The sequence below is a fragment of the Perca fluviatilis genome, chromosome 20 (genome assembly GCF_010015445.1).
Source record: "Perca fluviatilis chromosome 20, GENO_Pfluv_1.0, whole genome shotgun sequence".
NCBI lineage: Eukaryota > Metazoa > Chordata > Actinopteri > Perciformes > Percidae > Perca > Perca fluviatilis.
Window position 1 is genome coordinate 25434051 of NC_053131.1, and position 24228 is coordinate 25458278.

Below are 24228 nucleotides of genomic sequence, written 5' to 3' on the forward strand. Positions count from 1 at the left end.
TTCAATTTTATACATAATTTGCTCACTTGGGTGAACTGTTCAGTGCTTCTTTAATGTATTATTTCACTGACTGAATAATTGACTCAAGAAAGAGAGACCAGTGTTGCAATTTAGGGCTTAACAAACAGAGAATATATTAATTTTACAGTAATAGTGGCGTTGTAGAATTCTCTACAGTTATAAAATGCACTGCTGCACGGACTTAAAAGTACATCAATCAATCACATCAAATTATACTTTTCAACGTATCTACAGTATATGGTTCCATTTGATGTTTGTCGGCTTATTTATCCATGATGATGGTTACTATGATAACTTATAAGTATAATTATCATACTATCATTAACAATGATCCAACATTTGCTTGGAGCCATTGCCCCTATTCTATTGTACTCCAATGACTTCAGTACAAGTGTAACCACAGGTTGAAGGGGAGCTGCTTTGACTGCTGTTAACGGACCACACCCTTTCTACGCCACGGACAGGAGGACAGTCTCCTGTAGATTATGGCATGTTTCCTTATCATGGGCAGCTGCCTAAGGTGTAAAACTAAATAACATCATTTCTAATTTAAATAAAAAAAATAACTTGATTAGAAAAGTGTAAAATTATATGTTTCTTTGGGCTCCCCGTTTGCATGAAAGTGGTGTGACAAAAACACTCTTAAGAGAAATTAGGTTTGGCCTTCCTCCTGATTGTCAGGTGTCTCCAGTAACAAGTCACAATGTAGAAATTCTACAAGTCTCTTCATAAACATACCTGGGTGGTGTTATGAAAGATGCCAATCTATCATGGACTCCATGGATTTGTAAGAAGAAACAGCAGCGCATTTACTTTCCTCGTAGACTCTGATCTTTTGGAACCAGTAGGCAGACTATTTTTTTTTTTTGGGGTTGTTTTAAATTAGTGATTCAGAATGTCATGCTGTACTGTAGCAGGGCCTGGCTCAGCATCCTATCTGTTAAACCTATATGTCACCAAATCAAAATGTGTACGAAGATTATTGTTCAACCTGTGGCACACTCCGTTCAAGCAACTCACAGCAAGAGCATGCACATACTTCGCATGTAAACAAAGAATACCAACTTCTGCCCTCCAACAGCTGATTTAGAATCCCCCCTTATCCTGTTGCTAAACCAAAATCTGTGTGCTGCTAAATGTGATCTGAATCCAGAGGATATAATGTGATATGTTTAATTGTCATGACTGTTAGAATGTGTTTTGTAAATGTCTTGACTGATAATGTCTAAGGATGCCACATTCAATTTTATTGTAAACTGCCAATACAGCTGTACTGTAAACGTACCACAGTTTAACTTTGAATACGAGTATATTATTAAAACTAAACTGTCACAATAACGTTGGACTTAGACCAGGAAAGTTACCCAAGTATAAAATTTGATTGGGCGCCTGGGCAGTTCACCTGGTAGAGCGGGCGCCCATATGCAGAGGCTCAGTCCTCAACACAGCGGCTCTGGGTTTGAGTCCGACCTGTGGCCATTTGCTGCATGTCTTCCCCCTCTCTCTCCCCCCTTTCCGGTCTACAGCTGTCCTGTCTTTTATTTGCCAATTATGTAAATGTAAAAAGGTGTTAATCTCTTCATGGAAGACTTTGATAATAATTCTGTAATTAGTCACGAGTCTACCACACACACAAACAGGAGTGAGATATATGGGATCTGGAGGTTATGAAAAATGTTAGTAGCACCATTAGTTATTTCTGTAAAACAATTCACCTCTAAGGTTTTCTTTTGTCCCACAGTTTATAAATAGAAAATGCTGATTGAAAAAGCTTCTAAAAAGGAAAACAACTGTACACATGGAAATCAATACAAAAAGGACAGGCGCAACAATCAAATGCATTTACAAGTTCGACCAGTATTTTCACAGTCACACCTTCTATACCCGAGCCTCACAGCAGCGGTGACCTTTTAAGCCGTTTATGCCTGTGCATAGATATTGGCATTAACACCCTCTCGCTTAAATGAAAAGTGCTCGCTAAGCCAACAACTGTGCTCAGTGAACTGTGCACCTTCGAGGTGAATTGTATCATGCTGGATTACCCTTACCTTAATTTATCTGTGCCAGCTTTGTATCTGGAGACTCTGGCCATCAACAAGGGCAGGGAGACGGCATCCAGCCAGCGCTTCTCATACTTTGGTTCATTAGCAGAGGGCGACGGGGGTGAAGGAACCTGCATGGAATACATGAACAACGCAATGAGCTTTCTGCCCCTTTTGGTCATTTAGGATGTATTCCGCACCATTTGCATTAACACATAATTAATTTCTTAACCCTGGTTAACCAGCTGTACAGTACGTAAACATCAAAATGATGTACTTTGACACCAAGAATTCCTGTAAGGAGAACACCTGCACTTTTGAACATTACTGTCTAGTGAAAGTCCTGAGCACTTGTAATTTTTCTCCATATGCCTGATTATCAAATGTACTGTAAACAAGTATTTTTATTTTTTTTTCTGCAATAACCGAAGTCTTCTCTCCTCTCATTCTGCATCATGTGTTAATGAAGCAGACAGCAGAGCCGGACTGCATTTTCTACTCTGTGCTGAGTCAGCGCTGCATTAAATTGAACACATTTTTTTTCCCGTAAATATTTGACATGTTCAAATTTCTCTCAGTTTTTTGCGCTCTTCAGAATTGGGTTTCAAAAAGGAAACTCATCTCTGGCTACAGTAAAAAGAGGTTACTTGTTCTGATCTTCTCCTTGATTTAGAAGACTCACATTCTGCACACTTTGGTTTTGCTGCTATAGCAACTGTATTTTAAGATGCTGCTATCTGCAGACAATTTAGGTCTGTGTATATGGTATTAAATACCTTTTTTTTCTACTTTTCATCAGCTACCAATCAGGCCACTGAGCAATTTGAGGCAATTCAAATCCAAATTCAGAACAATCTTTACGAGAGTGCAAATAATATTTTAAAGAAAATATAAATGTATTTAAAAAGTAGGTTAATAAAAACAATCAATATCCAATACTAGTTGGTAAAAAAGCTAACAGTCCTGATGGATTAGATCGTAAGCATATATTTTCAGTCTTCCCTGTGCACAGATACATCCAGTAAAACTAGAATTACCACTTTGGTTGGTGGAGGCATATAACAGCAGTCAGGGTGAAGTTTGCATCCATGTCCCTCTACACTCATAATATACAGTATGTACTAAAGACTTTAAAGCAGTTTAATAAAAAGGTATTAAGTGTATTGTTTGGCAAATCATGGACACACATCTTCAACCCCCCCAGCACAGAAGATCTATACAATCTCCACAGTTTCAAGGTGGGCACCCAAGCTAAGCGTCACCAATTCAGTATCCATCCAAATGTCTGCCCTTCTGTTCCCGAGTTATGGCGTTGAATAATGGCAGTTGAGTTGGCCTTTGGCCTTTTGGGGTATAAAATATTATCACTTCAACATTTCGTCCCATTAGACATTGAGTTATGGCAGGTCACAGTTCCCTTATTCTCGCTTTGCCAGACCTTCACAGTGCTGTGGAGGTGGGTCTGGCTAGTCCACACAGCATTCCGGGATGGGAGAAAAACGTGCACTTTCTTTAGACAAATCACAATCGTCAATGGCGCGCTAACCGCCGGACAGAGCAATGGTGCTTCTGCAAAATAGCCTCGGGAAGGAAACTTGTTTCGGTGGAACATGTGTACGTTCAAAAGTTGTTTTAGTCGTGCAACAGAAAACTCAGATTGGACAGTCTAGCTAGCTGTCTGGATTTACCCTTTGCCTGCCTTGAGTGGTCCTCAAGTTCCTGCTGTCTGCAGTCTCTTGCGTTTAGATTTACCTACTCCACTCAACTGTGACACTTAATGGATTTTTGTAAGAGGAGGATTTTCATAGGCAGTAATAAGCATTAGAACAAACTCAAGTTGAAGCTTAACATGCCTGGCTTGTAGCAATAATACATGTGTGAATGTGACATGGTTATGGATACTTTCTGGTTGTGGCAATACACATAGTGGCAAGCAAGACTTTAAATTACTTTAGAAAGCACTTTTCAGCAATACACAATCACTATAATGGCCAACACTTGTATCCCTACATTAGCAGTCTACTATGCCAATATTGTGTCCGATCGGCCACTCCGTGCTACGGCTTTGACTTTTGCCCAAAAATCATATTCGAAGTTTGTTTGTTTATTAATATTCGAATATATTCAAATATTTATTAATAATATTTTGACCATTAAATGCCTTCAGTTTAAAAAAAAATAAAAAATTAAAAGTCAGACCCTGGATTAAACACAAACCGTATGCTTTCGACAGGAAGTTCGGAGCTTTCACCGTAGCGTACGTAACTGGTCTGATGCGGTCTGATGTTTATACTCGTGAGCTGGTGTGTGCGTCGAGCCAGTGTGTGTGGGCGGTGTTGCCAACTTAGCGACTTTTTTTTACAAAAGCGACTAGCGACAAATCTGGCGACTTTCTGTAGAAAAGACAGCGACTTTCTGTAAAATAAAAAATGAGTCGCCAGTATTGTCCAGCGAGCAAGCAAGGTATTTCTCTCCTGTGGCCGCCGAAACAGTCACCTTTCTCTTTTGTTCTGCAGCAGCACTGAGCAGGCAGGTATAGTGATCGGCATTCCGGCTCTTTTTCGTGAGCCGGCTCGTTTGACTCAGCTCACTGAAAAGAGCCGGCTCTTTTGGCTCACAAACTGGTCTTTAAAAAAAAAAAATGTATGTTTTGACTATGATAGGTGTGAAAAACAATTCTAATTAAATTATTAAATAAAGTCATACTCACAATGTCTCACAATTTCTTTAAAAATGCATTGATTGGTTATAAAAAAAGAATACTATTAAACATTTGCATTTAAATTACAACTTTTTAATGTATAGAAACAACATTCAAAACAAATACAATCTGAATCTGAACAACATAATAGAACCCATATTAAAGAAAAATAAATAACTGAAAGGATTAAACTGGTCCCTCTTTTTCTCTCAGTTTTGTTTTTAGAGCCATTTTTCCTCCTCTGTCCTCTCCTCCGAGTTTGACAGTGTGTGTGTGTGTGTGTGTGTGTGTGTGTGTGTGTGTGTGTGTGTGTGTGTGTGTGTGTGTGTGTGTGTGTGTGTGTGTGTGTGTGTGATGGCTCGGCCCCTCCCTCATGTCGTATAATTGGTTGACACCTTGTGTATGATTGACAGGAACAGAATGTGAGGCTGATCAGACAGTCGAAACTAATGTGTGCCTATATAATTATTTTTTTGTTCTTTGAATTAGTCAATTATTTTAAATAAAATAAAATTCACTCATTATTTCATAATGATTTAATTTCTATAGGCTATATGTGAGCCAGCTCCCGTCGTTCACCTACCGCTCATTCGCGAACGACCCATCACTGGGCAGGTAGAAAGGGGAGAAGGGACAGGGTGCGGGGCCAGTGTAGGTACGAGAGACAGCGGAACGCGACGGGAGAAAGACGCGGCTGAGCTGGCCTGGCCCTGGCCTGGCCCTGGGGGAATGCAACGCTACCGAGCCACGGCCGAGACGTGCGTCGCCGCGACGTGTAGTTACATTTTGAAATGCGTGAAAAAGCCTCGGAATCTGAACTGAAAACAACGTTTACAAGGAAACGCATTTACAAAAAATAATGCCCATAACAGGTTCGAATATTAAGGGCTGGCTAATATTCGTTCGAATATCATAATTTTTTTTAATATTCGAATGATATTCGAATAACGAAGTTCGGAGTCAAAGCCCTACTCCGTGCTCTCATATTCAGTGGCTTGAAGGCTTTATATAACTGTAACAAAATAATGGGTGATGGCCGTATAACCGCGAGGAAATCCTTTACAAAGAATAAAGGCAGGGCAAATACATTTGTATAGCACATTTCAACAACAAGGCAATTCATTTAAAGTGCTTTACATAAGACATAAAGGCATGAGACGTTTAAATTAAATTTAAATGTTTAAATTTTCTCCAGATATGTGGTGCATAGAAACTGAATGCTGCTTCTTTGTGTTTAGTGTTGACTCTGGGGACAGTAAGCAGACCTGTCCCAGAGAGGTCTGGACAGTTCATAACTGGGCAGCAGATCAGAAATGTATTTTGGCCCGAAACCATTCAGTGCTTTATAAACCGTACAGTAGAATTTTAAAAGCAAATTCTTTGCGTGGCATATGATTCAGAACGCAGCAGCATTCTGATCTGAGACCTGTAAAGACAGGGTTACAGTAGTCTAACGATAAACACTTTCTAAATCCTCTTGAGACATAAGCCATTTAGTTTTGGATATATTCTTGACGGGATAATAAACAGATTTTTTTTAACTGTCTTAATGTGGATGTTAAAAATAGGTCAAAGTCCATGACTACACCAAGATTTCTGTCATGGTTTGTAGCCTTTACTGTCAGCGACTTAAGCTAAGCAGTTGTGTCAAATCTAGTTAGAGCAGGATACAAGATCAGAATCCATGGCAGTGATTTAAGAAGTCATTTGGTCAGTGTTTGGATCTGAACCCAGATTGAAACTCAAGAAGACGTTTCTGAATAGATAGGCTGTGAGTTGGCTAGCAACCACCTTATCTAACCGCTTGGCCATGACGGCGAGATCTGGTCTGTAATTGCTTAGGTCGAGGTCAGAGGTTAGGTCTTTTCGTTGGAGTATCCACTGCAGTTTTAAAAGCAGTGGGTACAAAACCAGAACTGAGAGATTTATTAATGATGCTGAGCAGAGAGCTTCCTAGCAGAGCGAACAGTTCTTTTGTAAGGTTACCTAGAATGCTGTCGAGAGCACATGTGGTTGGTTAAGAACTTTTAAAATTTTTTGAAAAAGTGTGGTAGAGAACATTAATTCCATGATTATTACAGTTAGTAGAATTGTGGCTTCACAGCCCAAAACAACTAATTGTGATGCATTGTAGATGCCTCTACAATGGTTCAAAATCCCTCTGGTACTGATGGCAGAGCTTCAAAAAGCATTCAAAAGGCACCATAGGTTGACAAAAGCTTTGATAGCTGGAAGAGTGCCACATTTAAATGCAAATCACACCGCACTCAATGAAGAACAGATGCATTACACATTATCAAATGAGTTACAAGCCCAGGGATCAAATGAGTGAAGCTTTAGCGCCATCAAACAGTGAATCATTCCTGCAGCTAAAGATCATTTGTCAGCACAAAATCCCCAAACTCCTCCAGACAACTGCAAACAATCTGATGCAGCTCCTGTAGCATTATACACACAGTACAGGTAGAGGTGTTCATCATTAAAAAAAATTTTTTTAAAAGTCACATGCTTTTCCCTGAATTCAAAATTTCAGAACATATTACCTGAGCATTAAAATAGCCTCTGGGCTGAATGTAGTCAACAGTGAACAGCAGAGTAAAACGGCCTACCTTCGCAAAGTGAATCACATCATTGCTGAACTACAACATGTCGCATGCAGACCCCTGTCAGCTCCTCACCATGCAGTAATTACTACATTTCTGAAGAAATTATCATGCTTTGCTCCATTTATGTCAAACCAGGACAAAATGTTTTAGTTATGTCTCAAGTGGAGTTCTGCAGCGAGTAGGTGAGGTGGCAGGAAATGGAAAACTATCAGGCTGTCAGAGTGGATTACACTGACAAAGCACCTGCTTCAACTGAGGAAACTGGAAAAGAGGAACTCAAGCCACAGAGTTCTTCACATCAGTCAAACACTACTTATTGAATATGATACTTCAGAGGTGAATGACGCATAATTTGACTGCATGTAAACGACTCTGGGAGGTAAATGGTCCTGGGTGCAATGAGAAGGAAAACTATCAGCCTTTTCAATGTCGAGAGAGCCTACTGAAGACAAAGCTTAGTGAATTTCAATCACCTACAGAGAAGGATGATGCTTAAGTTGTGTGAGTGTGGCAGCTAGTATTAGACTAATGTTAGTCATTAGCATGTCAGATGCTGAAATAGAGTGTAATGTTTTCACAATCATAACACCAGACCTATTTTTAAATTACAACCAAGTAATGTAAGGTTTAATACTCAAACTTCCTGCAGCCATCTGTACTATTAAATGTCACCTTTGCAGGTTCTGCCTAAACTAAAATAATTAAATACACTTCGGTTTTTGTATTTTCAGATGTAAATGCTAACTTAAAGCTTTAGTGCGTAACTTTTTTATATTAATGAGGTCCGTTACATTCAAGCCATTACCAAATGAGTTGATACAAAGCTAATTAAGACTATCCGCTCCACACAACTCTCTCTGTATTTCTCAGTACGGCTATGTTCAGAAACTGGTGTCGTCCGGTGACTTTCGCGTGCAGAAAATCAAGTGAGGATAATTGCCTCTTCTGAAGAGTGCTTCATGTTTTTTTAATCCTCGGTGTCCTCCTTGGCTACTAGCAACCGCGTGGAGGATGGGTGGGGGCGGTGTGCAATCACGGAAGGCTTGGATCACGAGGACGCGCAAACCGTTTTGTCGTCATTACTTAGAATTCCTCTACGCACTATAGCTTTAAGAAGTTTAAGTGGATGGTTGTCTTTCAAAAGAACAAAGATTTATCTGTAAAGTTTTCATCCTGCCCCCGAGTTTGCTGGGTTTAGTAGTGCAAAATCTTTTTTTTTTTTCATGTTAACTTTTTTTTTTTTTTTATCTGTTTTCAGTTTATTTTTTCTTATTTTCAGCCTTTTAGGACAGCAACACAAAAAAATATTGCTGCTGACCTTAAGCCTTTCAGGGAAGAAGTGCAATGGAGAGAGGCTAAGACAAAGAGGACAGAAGGAACACTTCAAATGAAAAATAATTTAATTGTAAGCCTGCATTCAGGAAAGACCTGAGTTTTGTTGAGTGTGTGAAACCTGCGGCTTTACCGTAAGGACAGTGCAGTATTTCAATCACCAGTTATTTTAACATGCTATGGTATTATATTTTACTTTATATAGCGTATAGTTTTATTGCAAGGCACATTTAATCATTTTGTTAGGAAACCTTATGTAACTAATTGATCTTACGGTCATTGACTCTTTTGAAGTCAATTTAATTTTTGTTTCATTAAAAGCAAACGTTCTCTTGAACTCTTGAAGAAATAAATTAGGTACCCCCAGTTCATCTTTTTTACTATACATAATGTGCAGAAGTTGTGTAGTACGTCTGAGGTCATTTACTATTCCAACCATTGCTCAACTTCAGGCTTAATGACACTTTCCATTACAGACTATTTCATATGATGCAGAATTGCTTAATAAAATGCAAGGTCATTTTTTTTATTTTGGTGAAAAAGAAAATAAGTTATGAGTTGCCCTACTTTGCTGCAAATCTTTGTCTGGAGGCTTCCTATCATTATAGTCTTAACATTAAAGTGAATTTACAACTTTTCCTGTACTGGGAGAAGAAAAAAAAAAAAAAAAAAACACAACAAGCAAATAAAAACTCACATAATCCTTATTTGTGAGGAATCTCACTTGACATGAGCAAAATCTAACTGCAGGCCACCTCTTCCTATTTTGTGTTTTTCACTGCTTGAACATTATTTCTGAGGTGAGGAAACATCCTGTCTAATTGTGTTTGTCAGCCACCTAGTCTTCAACTTCAACCATAGAATTAATTGTAAAGATCCCTGCTGTCTGCTGACACGTTACGTCACATCGAATCAAAACTTCTTTTTTTGCATAGGTAAGCATATTTCAGGGTCTATTTTCTTTCTCAGATAAACCAAGTGCACATACTGGAATTGAAAGAAAAGCAGACAATGTGAAGGCCCAGGTCCCAGGGATTTTTGCATCATCTAGCTCCTGCAAGGGATTTAAATGGAAACACTTTAAATCTAGATTATCTTTGAAAGGTTAAAGTGGCCACCTGCTGTCCTTCGTGCGTTCTCTGAATAATTCATGTGAAATGACGAGCAAGAGATGCTGTCTTTACGTCGACTCCTTTCATTATAGATTACCATATTAATATGCAATTTTCTCAAGCCTTACCATTCAAAACGGTGAAATATTGGCTTTAAGAAGAAAGAAAGAAAAAAAACATTTACATTTTTTTCCACTACTATACATTCATTAAAAGTATAGCCCGTTTTCCACTGGCCATTAAAAGCACTCACATATTGCTTTTGTCTTTAATTGGAAAAGTAAGTCGGCATTCATTCCCAAGAAAAAATAGTCACAGCTATTTATCTGCTACAATCAGCAGTGATGAAAACATGACACCCAGGTGGACCATGGATGTATAAGGAGAAATGGATACAGGGTATGAGGCGGGGCCCCGTTCATTCATATGAAAGTTGCTCAGCAAAAAAAATAAAAAAAAGCCAAAAAAGTTAAACTGCCATGTATAAAACTAACCAGATGATCGGCACTGCTTCCGCGCGGTGTGCCCTATAGGGCAGGCGCATTGGAGACTTTCGCCAGAACGAGTCAGCTACTTTCAGTTAAGCACTTTGCTAACTGAAATGGGGATAAAATGATTTAACCGTGCGGCTTATTTAGACTTTTCAAATTTTATCGGACCGAACTGATCAAACTCTGATCGTGAAACGAGTCATTTTTTTTAGGGGTTGACGTCTCATTCACTATGCAAGTCTATGGGGAAAAGTCTTTTTGGGCCACATGGCATCATGTGATGGTAGTTGCAATTGCCTGGTTTGGCCACTATGTCAAATTGGCTTTAAAGCCCAGCACCCTTCCTAAGGGCTTGGGATGGACACACTAACTTTTTGCCCCTTTCCGGCGCGATGCTATGATGTGCCATTGGTAACTTCTGTCACCACGGCCACAAATTCCATCTGTCTCTGCCCAAGCAGCGCTACAATATCATTCAATATTAGTCGGACACACCAGGAAAAAAAAGCAGAAAGGCATACCTGTCTACTTGCAGTAAGAAAAGAGTCAATTACCTATTTTTAGTGTGTTTACCTGCGCTTAAAAAACCTGCATATACCAATTTTGGTGGGAAAAAAAAAAGATATGTAACATTTGGTTAGAAGAGCTCTAGCTCTTGATATTTGCAACACAGTTGTAACTATGTACTCACAGATATAGTTGGTGATAGTTGGTTACCTGGGCCATTCCTCCACGATGGGCAGCATTACGGATCATTTATCATACGTTTTTGGAAGCTAGAGTTGAATTTGTCCTGTTTTCGGGTGTTGAGTTGTCTGCATCACATTGTGCTTTGGTAAGTTTGAAATGCCCCTCTGTAGAATCAGCTGCTACTACAGGGAAACTACTCCCACCTATCATCCCAGTAGTACACACTGTAATCACAGCCATCACCACTCTAAGATCAGGCAAGCTCAAGGAGCTAATAAAAGCTTTGCAGAGTAACAGAACAAAATGAATCATTTTGGACATTTGTTCTTCCTTGTGATCTGAGAAAGCCCAGCTGCCAATTGGACTGTTTGTGTGGTTTTACACAGGAGGAATTTCTGTTGCTGTATTGCTACTTTTTGTGTAGGGCTATGAAAACAGGGTAAGTTTGTAGATAACATAATCAACTAATGTTTTTGAAAAATGTATAAGTCTAGTTTACTTATATCACCCTCTGACCTATTTGGACATCAGTGGAGGGTGGAAGAACAAGAGGGGAGGGAGAGTTTGGCTGAGACAAGTTTCATTACGGTGTTTGTCCAAAATATGGGTGCCAATAGTACTGTAGAGGACATTATGGATTACTTTACATTTAATAACATGTCAAAGTCAAAGCGGATTTACACGAGCCACAGTCCAAAGAGAGGCAGATGCTCAGACTGCAGCCGATAGTGCTGCTGGTGCCTCTCTAGTGGTTAGCCCTACTGAGCTAGCAAAAATAATAAAGTCCCTATAGTTAATGAGAGTTGATTAGTATTTCTGCCCCTGCTGCCCTCCAATGTTAAGTAAAATATAGTCCCTAATGTAGTGAGGTTCATTGTAAACTGCTGGTTTTTAAATCAGATTCTTCCACCAAGATCAATGCAAAGGGTCATTTTTAAAAACGGCCCTACACATCCTTTGTCCATCGTAGCAAGTTACTAGAAAAAATGTTTACATTTTCTCCAGATATGTGGTGCATAGAAACAGAACGCTGCTTCCCCCTGTTTAGTTCTGACTCTGGGGACAACAAATAGACCTGTCCCAGACGACCTGAGAGGTCTGAGTGGGTCATAGTGTAGTAGCAGATCAGAAATGTATTTTGGACCTAAACCATTTAGTGATTTATAAACAAGCAAAAGTATTTTGAAATCAATTCTTTGAGGCACTGGAAGCCAGTGTAAAGACTTCAGTACTGGAGTGATGTGATCCACTTTCTTGGTTTTAGGGAGGACTGGGGCAGCAGCGTTCTAAATCAGCTGCCCGATTGATTTTTTAGGGAGACCTGTAAAGACACCGTTACTGTAGTCAAGTCTACTGAAGATAAAAGCATTTTCCAAATCCTGCTGAGACATAAGTTCTTTAACCCTTGATATATTTTTAAGGTGATAATAGGCTGATTTTGTAATTGTCTTAATGTGGCTTTTAAAATTCAGGTCTAAGTCCATGACTACACCAAGATTTCTGGCTTTGTCTGTTGTTTTTAACATTGTTGTTTGAAGCTGAGTGCTGACCTTTAATCGTTCCTCTTTTGCTCCAAAAACAACCACCTCAGTTTTTTCTTCATTTAACTTAAGAAAGTTATGGCACATCCAGTCGTTAATTTGTTCAATGCACATATTCAGTTGTCGTATTGGGCTATAATTCCCTGGCGATAAGGTTATGTAAATTTGTGTGTCATCCGCATAACTATGGTAACTTATTTTGTTGTTTTCCATATTCTGAGCCAGTGGAAGCATGTAGATGTTGAACAGAAGAGGCCCCAGAACTGAGCCTTGGGGAACTCTGCACGTCATATTTGTATGCTCAGATGTATAATTACCTATAGACACAAAGTAGTCCCTATTCTTTAAATAGGATTCAAACCACTTTAGTACTGAGCCAGAAAGACCAACCCAGTTTTCCCAATCGGTCAAGTAATATGTCGTGGTCGACTGTATCAAATGCAGCACTGAGATCAAGTAATACTAAGACTGAAATTTTGCCACCATCTGTGTTTAAGTGGATGTCATTAAAGACTTTAACGAGAGCCGTCTCAGTGCTGTGGTGTGGTCGAAAACCTGACTGGAAGGCATCAAAACTGTTGTTTAGTGATAAGAAAAGGTTGAGTTGTTGAAAAAACGCTTTTTCTATGATTTTGCTTAAAAATGGAAGGTTTGATATCGGCCTATAGTTGCTCATTAGTGACGTGTCTAGATTGTTCTTTTTTAGGAGTGGCTTGATGACTGCAGTTTTCAGGGCCTGTGGAAAGATACCTGAGAGCAGAGATGTGTTTACAATCTGTAGAAGATCAGAAGCCAAACAATTCGAAACATTTTTCAAAACACCCGTTGGTAGAATATCAAGGCAACAGGAGGAGGTTTTCGGGTGTTGTATAATGTCTTCCAGGTTGTTATGGTTGATTGTATGAAATTGTGTCATATTTGATTTTGTTTTGTGTGAACACTGTGACAACACATATCCTGTACTTGATATGGAAGCACTGTTTGTCTAATTTTCTGAATTTTGTCTGTGAAGAAGGAGGCAAAGTTATTGCAAGCCTTGGTAGACAGACCTTTTTCACAGCGGACATTTTGACTAACAGGAAAAGCACAAGGTGAAACTAATTTAGTTAACGATGGCTTTGTTCCATCAAGTGTTCCAGTGAGCCGGCATCTACAACACAAGGACCCTGGAAGTAGCTCACCTAAAACGGAGTGCAGTCGTTTTTAATGTTTTTGTAATTTTTAATGTTTTTAATGTTATCAATTACAGCTAGGACATGACAAAATGTCTTGGCGTGTGTGACTCTGACTTTTGGGACCCTCACATGAAATCCCAGCATCACTTTAGCCCTCCTTTACTTTAGCAAGGGCTATAATGAGCATGAATGACATCTGTGTACAGGGTTTTCATTATAGGATATTGTCATTATTTCCTCAAAGACTGCACTGGAATGACAAGAATCAGGCACATTTATCTCGCAATTGTGTTTTTTTTGTTTGGTTGTTTTTTACATATTGTAATTTGGGTATTCTTTTATGATCAGATTATTTTATGATCTTTTTATTTGTATTGTAATTTTTGAGATCGTTTATCTTTTAATTCGTGCTGTAATCTGGGCGTCATTGGAAAAGAGCTTGCTCTCAATGAACCAATAAATAAAGGTTATAATGGTCTATTACTATGTGATATAGATCCAAATGGAGATGAACCATTCTATTGGAATTTAGATTACTATGATGTATGCGTCGCGTACAGCTGCTAACCGTTCTTCGTTGAAGAGCCAGCTTGAGATAGCAGCTCTTTCACCTTAGCCTTCGAAACCACACGTAAGGTACTCAAATTAGTTTGAGTGTTGTCTTGTAATGTGCACATAAATGATAACATGAATGGCTCAGACAGTCTTAATGGACTCAATGTTATGTTGAAGTACATATTTAGCAGTCATACTGCATACACGCACTGAAATCTCCATGCTGACAAAACACACTGCAGAGTGAAGGGGCTACTTTCAAACATTATACATGCAACACCAAATGGATCTCTCTTACCGCGTTCCCGTTCCCATTTAAATGTAAGCCACTGTCAAACAACGGAGAGGATACTCTGCTGTGAGTGGACGGCCCAGGAGAACCTGAGACAGAAAGGAGAATTATTCATGTTCTTTACAAAAAGGCTTTTGATGAATCACGGTTAAACATTCAGTCCAACTTCCTGCCGTGTTTTCATTATTATTTCCTTCCTTCAGAAACAAAGAAAATAAGTCAAGCGCTTTACCTAGACCTCAAACACAGATCATAGTGTTAAATTTTGATATTGACTTTACTCGGCTGCCCTGTCTTTAAGTCATACATTTAATCTCACAGACCGCATCCAAAAGAGACCAATGCTACTCTTTGATATGATATTAGCTTGGCATTAGAGGACCTTCTTTCGGATTCGGTCGCACTCGGTAAAGTGTTGCAGACTGCTCCTGGCCATCTCATCCTTGTCATTTGTGCCATGGTGAAACAAAGAGCGGCTTAGAACCGTTGAACCTTTTCGTTCTCAGGCAACAAAACATCACTCACTGGCCAAACACCCTACAGCAAAACCTGAGCGTCTCTGCACTGGTGCCTTCCTATGAATGTTAACCACAAGATATGAAGGCTGGATTCCTCACAGAATTTGTGAGATTGTGGTGGTTTTATCAGCTTTAAATATTCAGGTACATACTGTATATTAGTATTATTTTTCTACATCTGTGGGCTCTTCATAATTAGGTACAGTAAATGATACAAAATGACCATTATGATTGCAGGTGGAGACTGAATTACATGTTCTTCATTCACTTTGTGCATACAGCTAATTCATAAGATTAGAAATGATTGGTGGTTTAGCTGCACGTTTGTGTGTAACATACGACTGTGAACAGATGAAGCCCCAGATGTAAAGTGTCTATGATGCACTAGAGTTTAGTTTTTTTTTATAATCTTAACTTTATTAGCCTAACTGGGTGGGGAGAAGGCTATGCCATAATCAGAAATATTATCTATATGGGCTATATTTTGGCCAAAGTAACAAATGTGTCCAAAAAGTTAAAAAAGTTGGACTACAGTTACAAAATGCAACACTTGTCATGTGCGAGTCTCCTCCTCTCGCACACATCACACCGGGGCTGCTGGGCTGTATTGTGGGGCTTAAGTGCAACATGGAGCTTGAGGATGTAAAGAAAAAAAGAAAAACAGGAGAATTACCTTTGAGCAAGGTTGGAGGAAAGTCTGAGGTATGGAACCATTTTTAAAAAGTCATGGGAAGTAACAAGATATGTGTCGGCTTTGTTGAGTGCATTAAGTGTGGCACGCTGCTCGCCTATGACAACAAATAAAACAGGGACTTGGATGATGAACAGACACATGAAGCAGGCTCGCCGTGGCAGAAAAGATTATAGTCAGCCTTCAACATCCTCTTTTGTCTTCTCCAAGCATGAGGGCGAGGCATATGGGCTGAAATATGTCAAGACCCCATATTTCAGCCCATAGAGGCTGAAATAGAGAAAGGAGTTGTTTTTTTTGTTGTTGTTTTTTACGTTTCTTCATTCGGATCCATTCCATTCTGAATAAACAAACAACGCAGTTTATATTCTTTGCTCGTGTTGCATTATTCATTAAGATTATTTTAAACAGATTTCTACAGTTCATACAACTTTGAATTGTAGTTAAGAACGTCAGTTGTAACGGCCCACATTAAAAAAGTGCCGGGTTGAAATCGGGCTCGGGCTCATAATTCCAGTTAATGTGTCGGGCCGGCACAGGTTCGGGTAGGGTCGGGCTTGATTTTTTTGTGCCCGATCTAAGCTCTATGATGCACCCTATCATATTTGTCTTGGCTATGTATCTAAGACTTTAAAAGGATTTTTTTTTTTGAAATACATTTATTCGCTTTCTTGCTGAGAGTAAGATGAGAAGAATGAGGAAGCATTCTCATATCTTCAGTTTGAAATGAAACTGGAGCCAGGGTTTGGTTTGGTTAGCTTAGCATACCGATTTTAAGAAGGGAGCTAGCCAAGCTCTGTCCAAAAGTTAAAGCCTAAAACACATTATGGGCCCTATTTTAACGATCTGAAACGCAAGTATGAAACACAAAACGCAAGTAGCTTTGTGGGCGGATCTCGGCCACTGTTGCTATTTTACCGGCGGGATAAATGACTCTTGCGCCCGACGCAAATCTAAAATGGGTTGGTCTGAAGTAGCGAGGTGTGGTTTGGGCGTAACGTGCAATAACCCAATCAGAGCGTCATCTCACATTCCCTTTAAGAGCAGGCGCGCTTGTTCCATGGCGGATTGCTATTATGACGGCGGATTTGCCTGGCGCACGCCAACAGGAGCTGCCGATGCGAGATGTGGCAAAGTAATAAATGCCCGTCTTGTCCGGGTGGTGATGTTGCTGCGGCCACTCGGGCGCATCTCCTCAAGTCTGGAGAGGATTGCTGCAGCCATGGAGCGTGGGCCTCCAAACGCACCACCTGCACCTGTTGTGCCCCTTCCTCCTCCCCCCACTCCATCTCCGTCCACCCGCTCCACCAGGAGCGCATCGCGCATTACTCCCGGACCACATCCCGCTGTAGTTCAACATCACGTCTCCTTAAGTCCTCTAATATTTCCTTATTTATGTCATCAACACATCCATGATTCATGGAAATGTGTAAAACACAACAAGCCACAAAGAATGCTGCGACTTTTTGAGGACTGTACTGTAAAGTGCCTCCTGACCTATCCAAACACCTGGAGCGCATTTTCAGTAATATTTTCCTTTGTAATTATGTATGGTTTGCAATAGCATCTGAATAAGGCGCTACTGACTTTAGACTAGCGCCACTGACTTTAGACCAGGTTTTTCATGGTCAGTGGCGGAATTGTTTTCTGAAACTTCAGAATAGCACAAAGTAACGTTTGCGCCGGAACACGCCTCCTCTTTTCGCTGAACCGCCCCCGGGAGCGCAAATACATTCCCTAATTTACCGACGTGCGTCTGTGGAGGGAAAAGTCCACTGTGCGTCGGGTGCAAAATAGGAATGATACATGCGTCGGTGTACAAAGGCAATTGCGCTGAGTGCAAGATAGGGCCCTATATCAGTTTTGTTTAATCCATCCATAAATCTGAAGTGTAAAAATGACAAGATGCAAGAGTTCTTGTCAGGCTAGCTGATTCCCCCACTTTCAGTCTTTAGAGTAAGCCATGCTAACCGTCTACTAGCAGTAGCTTCATATTTAGCATACAGACAATGCTTAGAAAGAAAGCTAATTTTAAACTATTCCTGTAAAATCAAATATACATGTTTTAAACATCATGCTGTATTTAAGACTTGAAAGTAGCATTGAGACCATAAACTCATTATGAAAATGTTTACTGAGGTAATAAATCAAGTAAGAAATAGGGTCATTTTTTCATAGACGTCTATGTAATCAGACTGCTTTTTACAACCAGTGGAGTCGCCACCTGCTGGAAAATTGGCACTTCCGCATTGGCTTCACTTTGCAGGCCCGGCAGCTCTGTCCCATTATTTTTTTACAGTCGACGGAATCATTTCATCTCTTCAAGCTGCTGGAGGTAAATACAGGAGCAGGGGGATTGCAGCTCTGGGTGTTTCTAACATTAGTGCTTGCCTCAGGCCACTGAGCATAACAATTTATTATCTTGAAATAAATGCTCATCTATTGAACTGTTTTAAAGCACCAAGGTGCACAAAAAGACAATCTCCCATAAATGTGTTCCCTTATTGCTAAAAATGCTCCGTGAAATGAAGTTTATTGTGAGATTGCATGGCATCCAAACTACAGGACTCTTACCTAGAGGCAGTTTTAGAAATGATGGAACTTCTCGCAGGTAGCGAACAGTGATGGTGACCTCATCTCCTGCAGTGCGCAAGAGGTGAACCTGACAGGAGAGAGGGAGGGAAAGTGAGATAGAGATAGACAGCAAGAGAGTGAGAACAATTGTGAGTGATACTGCAAGATAAAATGTAATCTTATAAATGAAACATGCCATTCATGTCAAGCTGTACACAAATATAACAGAAGATGAGTAAAGAATATGTAGTCAGAAGTTCAAGCCTGACAGAAGTTGCTTCACTTAAATCAAAGGCGGAATTGCCCGCGTTTCTCTTCTGACAGGCAGCAGCAAAGTGACAGCTCACACCACAAAGTAATTATGCTCTGAATGTCTGATTATCGGATGTCTAAGTGACAGAAAATGCGTCCTCAAACATGTCGAGTCCAAGTTTCAAAAGAGGCTTTCAAGCATGGTTAGGTTTACAGGATTAATATATTACATCTGTCCATCTTCGGTGCATCTTCGAAAAGCGAGAAAATAACACTTGACGGTCACATCTAACATGCAAGGTCACTTCTACATACCCTAAATGCACATCTGCCATCAGATCCCTTACTATCCTCTCCCAACATTGTGTAGTAGCCCTGCTTTAGCCTGAGCATCTGCCAGTGCTGCAAGTGTGACAGGCTGCCATTAAAAGCTCTGGATTTTGTTCTGAAGAGAAACCGCTCATTATGTCTTTCAACGCTCTGGAGGTGAATACAGTGAACAGTTGTTTGGGGCTGCATGAGGAGACAGAGGCAACGGGAAGAGTGTGTGCTGATATTGTGTCTGTGTCTGTGTGTGCGTGTGGGGCGTGCGTGCGTCGTGTGTAATTTTATTTAACAAAGTAGGAAGCTAAATGCCAAATATTAGCATCCTCAATTCCTGTGCAGTTTTTGATACCGATCTACTCCTTTTTTATTCTATTTCTCACTTGGTAAGCCAAAAGGAAAAACAGCCTCCTGACAAGATGACAACTCAGATTGTTAAGGCGCACCTCCGTGTTGTTGATAGCCACTGGGATTTGGTGTTAAACCTGGGAGGATGGAACAGCAATCGATGGATGGAGCAGAGTATTGGATTTTTACAGTTTTTTTTTAACAGTTAATCACAATATACTTACCACTTCCTCATGAGTACAAGGCTCTACATTTATGCCATTGACCTAAAGAAACCAACAGAGAGAGTGGAAAAGCAAATAAGTAATTTTATAGTGGAGAAAGTGTGAAATTTAGCAACTCTATGCTCATTTCAGGCCAGATGGGTGGCCAGGGGTAATATATGATTGGCAACCCCTGGTTGCCCCCCCACCAGAGTCAGAAGGTAATAGATAGTTGGCTTGTTAGTATCATGGATGAATTACTGATATCCTGTATTGGCGCCAAACCGTCACGGTACGGTAAGATTAGGAGTGTGTGTGTGTGTGTGTGTGTGTGTGTGTGTGTGTGTGTGTGTGTGTGTGTGTGTGTGTGTGTGTGTGTGTGTGTGTGTGTGTGTGTGTGTGTGTGTGTGTGTGTGTGTGTGTGTGTGTGTGTGTAGCATTGTAGGGTATGGGAATGGAAACGCATCACCCAAATGTGCCAATCACTGGGACAGGGAAAAAGCAACCCATATTTGGGGTTTTCAATTTAACAGCATAAGAAATGCTTTTCAGTTGTATAGCCTATTGTGATCTATTGCCTTTTGGGAAAGTTCAGTGTTTGTACAGTGAAATACAGGCATTTTAAAAACATTCCTTATTTTTATAATGTAAATAGTTTACCAAAGTTGCAAGTTGGTAATAGGTTACGTCAGTCCCCAGCAAGAGGCTTTTGTCTGTCTTTGACACTTGCACTACTCTCCGTCAAAATAAATGAAAAGAAACCACTGCACCAAACTCACAGCAAACAGTGACTCCTAAACCGGGGCATGGACCAAACTGTGACTTCTGAGACCATTACACCCCTACTGAATGGGCCTACTGGGTGCTGGGGTCCGTTTCAGAAAGCAAGTTTAGGGAAAATTGAGTTTGTTAACCCTGAGATGAGGCAAACTCTGGGTTTTCGGTTTCAGAAAGGGAGGTTAATCAAACCTGAGAGAGAGGGGTAACTCCAGCCCATTTCAGAAAGAGTCACCCATCGTGGACATGCTCTACATCCCAGCAGATTCTTTGTGTCGTATTATGTTTTTTTTGCAAACGGCAGTTTTCTTTACAACATTGGTGATGCGGAGCATATTAGTAAAGCCACGGTTTTAAATGTTTTTGTAGTGCTCCCTAGACACAAACCAGTAATAGCCATTAAAAAGGAGTTCCACATTGCAGGTGAATGATGTAAACCCTTTGAAATAAAAGATTATGAATTATAATTCTGTTAATGATGGTGCTGCAGCCTCAGAATGGGATTAGTAGGCCTAGGACTTTTTTGCCCGAAGGATTGCACATAAATGAAATAGATTGTAGGTTCAATACCATTTCACCAGTAATATTATACTTATGATTAAATATGATATTAATACACTATATTGGAACTTACACATTTACTCTAGCAGCAATTTCCTCCCACGCAACTTCTCTCTTTTGCAGCAGCCGCTGTGTTGCTTTTTTAACGAAATATATGTTCAAACTTGCTGTATTTCCGCCGACCACTTTGTTTGTGGTTGTTGCCATGGTGAATCGTAGTATCATGGCTCCATTCATGCTGCCTTTTTATTGTGGTGGTGCACGCACTTAACTCTGAGTCTACCTACTCTGAGTTGAGTGAACCAACGCAAATCAGCTGTTCTGAAACCGAAAACTCAGTTTCCCATCTCAGCGTAAATCAACTCAGAGTTCAGGGATAGACAGTTTGTTAAACCTCCTTCCTGAAACAGGCCCCAGGTCCACACAAAACGACAAACAACGAAAGAAAGAGAAGCATAACCACTGCACACAAAATAACCACAAAGACGCGAATCAATCAAAAAGAGACACAAAACGACCACACCAGACACACAAAATGACCATGAAGAGGCACAAAACAACCACACAGAGAGGCAAAGTAACACACCAAAGAGATGCAAAACAAACACACCGACGCACATAATGAAAATGAAGGGCTATAGCAGCTATACATTGATATCGTTTCATTATTGAAATACGTTTCTAAATCCACCCAATCTGCTGCCTCTCCTGCCATGGCTTATAGTATGCAAATAGATGCAATATTCTGCTGTGTGACAACTGAAAGTCGTTGCAAATAAATATGAAACGGTGGTGATCCAAAAGGTGGAAGCAATTGCAATTCACTTCATAATATCATTCAGAAGAACTTTTAATATGAGTGTTAATATTGCTTGGCTGTCCAATGAATCTACTTAATATTCTAGATAAACCGCACACCCAATAAACCTGCCAGACAGATTCAAATTAACTTTTTTTTAAAGATTAAATGAATAGCATGACCAAATACCAGACACTTTTGGGTTCTGATCATGATTCTGATGAACAGAAGCCATTATTGGTTGGTGACCTTCTGATTAATCTACCACAGAATCTGACAATGAGGTATCTGTTTAGTTTAATTGAAAGTGTGTTATGATTCAAGAAGAAAATATTTGAGCACAATATTATCTCTTCAAAACAAGGAGTAGAGACATTAAAAGATGAATTTGATTAAAAAAAATAAAAAAACAAAAACCCACAGTTCAAACTTTAAAAAAACACCCTCCCTCTTCCCATTTTCTAAATGAAATTACATTCCGTTAAAACAGAAGAGGGTCGAAATTAAGATGCAACAAGTTGCCACTCTTGGCAGTGACCCAAATCAACCTCGTAGCGAATAAGTCACAAACTCATGTACCAACCTGCAACACGGCGTCCCCGACGAATAGCTTCCCCGTCTGATCGGCTGCAGGCGTCAGTTGTCAAGTGTCAGAGGTTAATGAAAACATTACAAAATAATTGCTCATTTCATACATGGTAATGTGGTGGGAATAGCAATCAGTGTCTCTGTCTGGCTAATCTCTGGCAACATCCTACAGCTCAGAGAAAGAACACATGAAAGCATGAAATTTGAAACTAATCAGGATATAAAGTCATTTGCAGTGGCATGGGAGGAAACAATGAAAGCTCTGTTGTGAAAAGATTTGTAAAACTCTGTGGAAGGGGCTCTTAACGTCCCCGGGGATATGAAGACATGATTCTCTCGAATCCAAAAAAATAAAAAAAAAGGTATTAAGAGGGATGTGGGCAAATAAGGAAAAATTACAGAGGAAGGATTCACTCACACGATGCTCTGATATTGCATCTTAACAGCATAGCGAGATGTCATCAGTTCTTACAATTTAACTGACAGACATGATTCAAGTATTTTCTCCTGCATCAAGCGAACAGCATTGGTGCATTACTCTTCTAATCTGGCAACTGTTTACTTCCTGTGTTTTTCTTATAAGCAAACTATGTTACCTCCTTGAAAACAGCGAGTTAAACAAAGACAAATCAAGCAACGGAGTCAGTGTTAGAGGAAAGCATATTTTTGAGAGCCAGGCTAAATGTTTCCCCATGTTTCCAGTCTTTATGCTAAGCTAGGCTACACACCTCCTGACTTCAGCTCCATATTAAAAAAGGAGCATGCAGTGGCACAGATTTTACACATGAAGTTTAGTTTACTCGTCACGAGGAGTACTGCTCAGTCTGCGCAGTTGTACAATATCTTCTGTAGCTCTGGAGGGAGTTTTCCAAAGTCTGAGGAAATAACCCTGATGATGTCATCAGGGTCGAGACTACACGTTTCTAACAGAAAGTCTGTGTTACAAACTGGGGTTGAAAAAGCATTTTTCAGGCATGGAAGGGTCTAATGGAAGATGCTTCTTAATTGCATTATGGGATAAGTAGGCTCTGCTGCTTTCATTTTTGACTACTCCCTCCTCGCACAAATTTTCCCCGATTTTGAGATTGATATCGAAATTCTCACCTCACCTTGGAAAAAAGAATGCTAAATTACATGTCAAAATTTGAATTATTCCTCTCCCCTTCCAAATTGGATCAATTTCATCAATCTTCTGACATTTCCATATTCAGCTTGATTAATGGCATTTCACACTGTACTGAAAACCATTGCCAAATTCACACTGCAGTATTGAAAAATAAAAAGCACGTTCTTACCTACTTGATCTTTGAAAATTTTAGAAATAACCACAGGCACGTTGTGCTCCGCTCCTCCCTGAAAAGCAGGGGAGAAAGATGAGGATCAACGCTGTGGAGTGGTGGTGAAATTTGCTGCCAAATCTGCTTTCTCAGACAAACAGTCATCTCTGCAACCCAAAGCCTTTTTCATTTCCACTTTAGTCCCTTCATAATCAAAACATATCCGCTTACTTTGATGCTTAAGCCCAGACCGCCAGTCGCCTGTCTTCGCAGTACAACAGTTCTGTGCTTTAGAAAGTGGGAGTTTTTTATTGGCAATAGGATATTGTGAACATTGAAACATTATTCTGGAGTTATGCGGCATGAATTACAATGCAAGTCTGGAGCCCTCGGGCGCACTTACATTTACTTGGGATTCACTTCCACTTGTGCAAACCACATCCAGCTTCTGTATGGTTAATACTTCTTTGATCAATTTTAGGCAGACATCGTAGGTATTGTTGGTCTCCTCATTGTACAGCAAAGCAATTCCAGATTTTGTCTGTTGGAATTGAGAAGAGAATTGACATTTTGCCTAGCAGAGCAATTATGTACACAGTGGGCATTTTAATCCTCTTTTCTCAATGTGTCATTTGTGTACCCCATTCTACTGGTGTAGGTTTGGGTTAATTGGTTTTGCTTGACATTGTGAAAGCGTGAACCTTTGTGTAATAGAAAAAAGAAAGGAATTGCATGCTTTGAATTTCATATCTTTACCT

General features: G+C 39.9%; 1 protein-coding gene across 1 annotated transcript in view; it reads right to left on the minus strand.

The window, feature by feature from the left end:
* Nucleotides 1–24228, minus strand: part of sntg2 (syntrophin, gamma 2) — an 80483-nt gene that overhangs the window by 31539 nt on the left and 24716 nt on the right. Inside the window, exons 2-9 of the mRNA XM_039786469.1 lie at nucleotides 23874–24011; nucleotides 23702–23758; nucleotides 23489–23546; nucleotides 22189–22232; nucleotides 19490–19531; nucleotides 18342–18429; nucleotides 14565–14647; nucleotides 2070–2194 (exon numbers count right to left, since the gene is read on the minus strand). Coding sequence (XP_039642403.1) covers nucleotides 2070–2194; nucleotides 14565–14647; nucleotides 18342–18429; nucleotides 19490–19531; nucleotides 22189–22232; nucleotides 23489–23546; nucleotides 23702–23758; nucleotides 23874–24011 — 635 coding nt within the window. The remainder of the gene's footprint in view (nucleotides 1–2069; nucleotides 2195–14564; nucleotides 14648–18341; nucleotides 18430–19489; nucleotides 19532–22188; nucleotides 22233–23488; nucleotides 23547–23701; nucleotides 23759–23873; nucleotides 24012–24228) is intronic.